Source organism: Eschrichtius robustus, chromosome 18, assembly GCF_028021215.1.
Source record: "Eschrichtius robustus isolate mEscRob2 chromosome 18, mEscRob2.pri, whole genome shotgun sequence".
NCBI lineage: Eukaryota > Metazoa > Chordata > Mammalia > Artiodactyla > Eschrichtiidae > Eschrichtius > Eschrichtius robustus.
Window position 1 is genome coordinate 68,612,341 of NC_090841.1, and position 6,774 is coordinate 68,619,114.

The window sequence follows — 6,774 nt, forward strand, 5'->3', positions numbered from 1 at the left end:
AAGGAAAGGGCTAGAATAAAAACAGTGGTATTACTATAAAGGTTATTCTGGCCACGCTTTGGTGATGGCCCAGGAGCTGAGCTGCGCATCAGAGGTGTGGGTGTGGGGAGGAGAGCTACCCAGCTTCTCGGTTCCAAGTGGAATTTTGAATGCAATTCCACACTGTGCACCTGCGCAGAGGGGCAAGTTGGGCCCTCTAGTGAAAGAGCTCATTCCACATGCTATAATAAAGCCCAGGATAGGACTCCGTGCTTCTACTGGCCAGGGCCTGGGTTCAATCCCTGGTCAGGGAACTAAGATCCCACAGGCTTCGCATTGCGGCCAAAAATAAAAAAGAAAAGAAAGCCCAGGAAAAGATGGCTCAGAAGGTAGTGGGTAGAGAGAACACCATCATCCAGAGAAGTTCATGCACAGAGCCGCTGGCTTTCCTCTTTCTCCTCCACATGCCTGCAGTCTCCTGACAAGCATCCTAACTTAGGTCTAAGTCAGATGTTAAGTCCTAGAAAAGCCTGAAAATCATGGAGAGTTCCTATGGTACCCTTTTCTTTGTTTCAATCATCTATTCCGGCCTTATTCCATAACTGATTCTTAAAATTATTTTTGTTCTGTAAACATGGAGAACATAAGCTTCCAGTAAGTATAATAGCGGTAAAGCTACATTTTCAGAGAAAACAATTACCAGCCTATTCAGTGATTTTAAATTAGTTTATTAATTGTATCAACATATTTACCAGGGTTTTGAATATCCAGAGTAGGCATTTTCTCAAATATTTACATTTAATGATAATTAAATACACACAATTCAAAAATAGCTCTAGCTGTTATAATAGAGAACATATTTTCAAGAGAGGCACAAAAGAGAAGGTATCTAAAGAGAATTAGTGTTTCCTGGAATATTTTCCCACAGAAATCAAAACAATGTTAGATTTTATTTAATACCCAATAAGTACATGAAAAGTACTTCTGTTCCCCTAAAAGTGCTCCTTCCTTCCCCAGGACATGTTGATAATTACTAGTACAACTTGATCATTTTTATAAATTCAATAACAATTTTTAAAATGATCTACAACAATAAAGACATAATTCCCCTATTTGGGAATTATGCGTGGACATCTATTATGTCCATACATAACTATGTATGCACAGCTATTTGTATGGACATCTTTGAATTGTCTCAAGGGTATTGTACTGGCTTGCTTTCATCTACACAACTGACTAAAGCCTAGTGAAAAACACAGTTTAATAATCTCAAAGCAAAGTTTGAAAAAAAATTAAAGATATGAAATTTTTAAAAAAGTGAGTATTGAAAAATATACAAATAATGCCTTGAGTAGTGTAGGGCCTCAATACAAATAGACCTGCGTATAAAGAAGCAAGAAACTGTGAATGAAAAGATTTGCTTTCTCTTGTCGTGGCATTAAATACTGAGAGATTTAGGGCAAGTAGGTGAACATCAATTTTTATATATATATATATATATATATATATATATATATATATATACACACACATATATATATATATATACATATATATACATATATATAATTTTATAAATTTATATATATAAAGTTGGTGAGACTAGATTTCCTCCCAGAGGGCCTTGAGTTCCCAGAGTTCCAATTCTGCACCTGAATACTTTACTGATACGCATGTATCCCATTCTTATATCTACCCAAGGGAGGATCTCAATAGACAGGTTGCAAAGACCTCGCAGCAGCCCTGCCCTGGCTCTGGCACATCATTACCTGAGTGCACAATATGTACTAAGAGTTCCACCAAGGGAGATAGTCTGGACTTCTTAGAAGTTACAGGTAAAATATCAGCATTTCTTTTTTGGCTGAGTATGTGAAACGTTTCAAGGGTTGTTTGAGTGACTGACTTTCTTTCCTTGCTCTAGGTCCCCACCTGCTTTGCATCTCACCATCGAGCAGACGGCCTGCTGGAAGTTGTTGCTGACCACCACATACAGTAACAGGTTGCCAAAGGTGTTCAGGGCAGCCAGTGGTCTAGAAACGATGTACGCCTCATGGATCTGATTCTCAATGGAGCAGCTGATTGAAAGCAGGCGAGATTCAATCCGAATGACCCTCAAGATATGGAAAGGCAGAAAGCATATATAAAACACGAGGAGCAGCAAAACGGTTAGTCTTCGAGCTTTCTGCTTAAGGCAGCTGTGCGTCTGCGGTCCTTGTGTTAGGGTGTAGATAATCATCGTATAGCAAAGCGTCACGATCACCAAGGGGAGGCAGAAGGTGGTCGCGGTCAAAATTAGATTGTACCATTTGATGGTCGTGAGGTCATCTGAACTGGTGAGGTCAAGGCAGGCGGATCTGTTGGTCCTGGTGGTTGATGTGATCAGAAAGGTTATGGGAATGACGGCCACCAGTGAAATGATCCACACCACCCCACAGGCCACCACGGCCCATCGGGTTTTATGGATGGAAAAGCAGCTCATCGGGTGAATAATGACAAAGTAGCGGAAGATGCTGAAACAGGTGAGAAACAGGATGCTGCTATACAGGTTAAAGTGGAAGCCGAAGCGGATAAACTTGCACATGAAATCCCCAAAGATCCAGTTTTCTCCGCTGGCGTAGTAGTGAATCAGGAAAGGCAGGCTGGTGAGGTACAGCAGGTCCGTGCAGGCCAGGTTCAGCATGATGACGGTGCTGCTTCTCCAGGGCCGCATCTTGAAGATGTACGTGGAAATTGCTACCGCGTTCCCGGGAAAGCCCACCAGGAAGATTATGCTATAAATAACAGGGAGGTAGTGCGTCTTGAGTGGGATCTTTTCATCAGTGCAATTTCCAAGAGCAGCTGCATAACTGGGGAAATCAGAAGCATTTGCAAAATCATCTAGTGGCTCATTCATGGTTGTCTCCTTTCATTTTGCAAGAAAACAAGAGAGTGCAGTTTGGCGATACGAATCGAGAGAGGGTAACTCGCTGCTAAAGGAAAAGAGAAGACATTAATGGTAGGGTAATGAAAACAATGATCCACTTTTCAATGAAAATTGCTCTAACAGCCTAAATTTGCCACTTTTTCTCTTTAATCTCCAAAGAGACCCTGCGGAAGAAATTGAATTTCAAAGAAAATGACCGCAAGGCAAGTTGCTAAAGACATCTAACGATAATATAAAAGTTAAATACCATGAGAAGTAAAATGAAGGACTGGGGTGGAAAACCCCACGTTGTAGCTGTAGAAGATGACTTGGCCAGGCTGCTGTTGAGGTATGCCCTAGAGTGTCACCATGAGAGACTTAACCACAGCAAGATCCGCCACTAATCACGCGTGAGGCACTTCACCAATGTGTTACCTCTAAACTTGACAAAACGCTGAGAACATTTCTTATTATCTCTATTTTACAGAAGAGACTAAAACTGCGACCTGTTCCTGGTAGCACATCTAGTGGCACAGCTGGGATTTGAACCTCTGTTTGTCTGACTTAGAACCCATTCTCTTTCCAAACTGCCTCGCTGTGCTGCCTCTCAATCTGGATGACCCTAAATGAGGGATGCAATGGGAAGTGCAAAGGCATGACGAGACTGAATACCAGACATTTCTAAAATGTAGATTTCATGCATTCCAACATTATATGTCTGGTGGATTTCATTTTCAAATTTCAGCTCTTCCAACCCATTTTAACAGCTAACGTAATTTGCTCATGTTGTGAGGGGTGTGTTTGCAGGGGGAGGTGGAACAACAGCTTCATGCAGTGTTAAGAGCTAGGGTGCTATTGCCAGAGGCCCTGACCTTGACTCTGCTTAGCCAAAGAGTAGTTGTGTGTCCCTAAGCAAGTTGCTTACGCTCTCCAGGGCTGAGAGGAGTGGGATTTTAACCTTTCTTCTTCTTGCTTATCAGTGTTTTCTAAAATTTTGACTGTGAATTTCTGCATGAAGATCATTTAAAAGAAGAATTACTTACAATTAGGTTATTATTCGGATGTAAATGCTGTTGGTAAAATGCATCCACTTACATATTTATGGAGCGCCCACTGTGTATTAATTAGGCACTCTGCCAGGTCCTACAGATACCAAATGAATAACATGCACAGATGTACAAGCCACTATCTCAGTCTACTCGGGGAGATGGACAGAGAAATTATCTTAACAAAATACAACCCTACCTCATGGAACTGTCAATATATCAAAAAAAAAAAAAAAAAAAAGACACGAAAAACACTTGGAACACTACTGGGCACATGATAAGTGCTCAATAAATGTTAGGTGTTAATCACTAAGTCCTTTGATAGATGAATAGTACAAGGCTACTGATATTACAAAGAAGGGAGGGAACAGCTACCTAGAGAATAGGAGAGGGCACTAAAGGAACATCATTTAGGAGGGAACATTTAATCTGAAACTAGCAAGAAGAGAGGAAAGGCCTTCCAGGCAAAGGGAATAACATGTGCAAAGGCACTGAGGTGCGACAGAGTTCAAGAGGTTTCAAGAGAAATCTCAGAATGCATTTAAACATTTATTACTTTTATTCTGAATGAATTGGGGAAAGAATAGTTCAGGGGTAGGAAGCCTGCCAGGCACTGAGGTGTGACAGAGTCCGAGAGGGCAGCTGTCAGGATCCACACGTGAGAGGCCAGTGCTCGCTGGGACCACGTACCACCAATCGAAAGCGAATGTTTCTCTCCCGGTTCAGTTAATTTACTCTCACTGGTATTGCTATTTGTAGAACTACCACAGACACCGAACTAGGGGTGACAGGAGACAGGCACTGCTGACCAGCAAGGGTGCTGTGAAACCAGGAAACCACAGTGGACAGCTTTTCCCTTGGCCAAAAGCCATAATGGGCTTATGCATGGATAGAAGGCAGTCATTTAAACCCAAAAGAAAATGGTCAGGGTCAGGGAGTCACTGAAGTAGCACTTTCTGAAGTCTGTTCTTAGCAAGTCAAGATTCAAGACTGCTTATCTGTCAGCTCCTTGAAAGCAGAAGCATGAAGTCACCTCGTACCCCAGGGGCCGACACACATATTTATCGTGTGGGCCTCAATAAATATTGTTGAATAAAAGAATCATGACTAACATCAGCAAAATTTATCTTGTGTCGTAAAGCTAGTAAAGCAGCAATGGTTACTCAAAAAAAAAAAGTTTGATTCTTTAATGGATTTTAAAATAAGGTGCAAAATTAATTTCTGTCACTGCAAATAAACCCCTGCCATGTTATGGGGCCATTTTAAACCATAATCATATCAGGAAAAGGCAGGCTGTAGGTAGAAACAACCACCTTATTGTTTTGAAAAACAACAGTGCAGCTTGGGATTTATTGAACAATGACTGACCAATTGTAAGGGAGCAGGGATTGACTAAGAAGTGTCACCCCTCTCCTCTAAACCTCACTAAAAGAATGGTTTGAGTTTACAAAATACGTGTGAAGTTAAGAACAGGAGACAAAAACTGGTCAGGGCTGTGAGCAAAGTAGAATGAGGCAGTTTCTTTCCTCGACAGTTCCAGAGTCCTGTGCAATTCACTGCTGCCACCAGAACACCGGATGGCCACAAAGGCACCATTTCCATTCAAAGGACATTGTGGAATGATGTGGTGTATTCCCTACTGTGGATCTCAGTCACAGGGTGGTTACAGACCACCGAGGACTACCGGACTCCGTATAAACTAGAAAGAATGATCTATTAAGCTTCAACATAACCAGATGGATACGTTTGAACTAAACTAGACACCACACAAATAAAAGCAAGCACCAAAGATTTGGGAATTTTTTATGATGGGAAAAAAACCTCCATAATTTTAGCCTCTACTTTTTTCTCTGAAATTTGGAAGAGATTGGGAGTGTTTGAGGCTAGCTGCAGGATGTCAGTGTTTGGGGAATGCACAGCTCAGGACCGTTATCCTAAGGCCAGCCTGCATATGAACCTCACAGACTGGGATTGCAAGCTTCTGCGGATAAAGAAGGCAGGACGGGACATGGTATCTACTCAGGGTGCAGCATAAGCTGCTTTGTGTCCATAGAGGATTCTTGCCCACTTGGTGGGAACAAGTCAGGTGGGATTAATGAAGCAATGTGGTTTTTCTAGGGTATCTGATAATCTTGTAATAAACTCCTTATCCAACAGCCCCCGACTCCTCTGCAGCTCCCCCTGCCACACCCTGGGTTCTTCTGGTGCTGAAAACCCAAGGCTAAGTTGACACCCATTCTCTCCTCCTTTTCCCAAATTTCCAGCGGACCAGGGAGGGATAAACTTGGAGCACTGCTCCTCTCACCCTCCCTCAGAGGCCTTGGAAACCCCACAGCTAGGGTTGCATGTGGTTACCAAGAAGAACCTTGGAGAGACCTTTCCATTCACAAAGATTCATCTTGGTTTCCTCATCTACATATTTGTAAACTAATTTAATTTCGTACTTGTGGAAAGCAGACCAGTTCTCAGCCCAGACACACTTGTGAAGAGGGTGAATGTTGTCCTCCCTGGACACTGAAGGACCCCTCTCCCCAACTCTTCCCTCAGACCCAAATTTCAAATAAGAATCTGCAACTCAGGTACCCCGACGACCCTTAGGACCTGCCACATTGATGGGGCCCAAAGGTATGATTTTAGCTCTTTGATCTTTGATATTCTCCAATCAAATAAAATCTATGGAAATGCACACACAGACACACAAAAGTTTTACATCCAATTTGGAGGTTTAGAGACAATCCTAAACTTGTTCGCTTAATCTATAGCAAAGAAACGAAACAAGATATAATAAAGGCATTTCAGGGGAAAATGTTTTGTTGGTGTGCTTGCTGAGGGGTTTGTGGGGCGGCG

The 6,774-nt window shown here is 42.2% G+C and overlaps 1 protein-coding gene across 1 annotated transcript; it reads right to left on the bottom strand.

The window, feature by feature from the left end:
* Positions 1 to 1,858: 1,858 nt before the first annotated feature.
* OXGR1 (oxoglutarate receptor 1) lies at positions 1,859 to 2,872 on the bottom strand. Its single transcript, XM_068526964.1, has one exon. The coding sequence runs from the start codon at positions 2,870 to 2,872 to the stop codon at positions 1,859 to 1,861; it is 1,014 nt and encodes a 337-aa protein (XP_068383065.1).
* Positions 2,873 to 6,774: the final 3,902 nt, after the last annotated feature.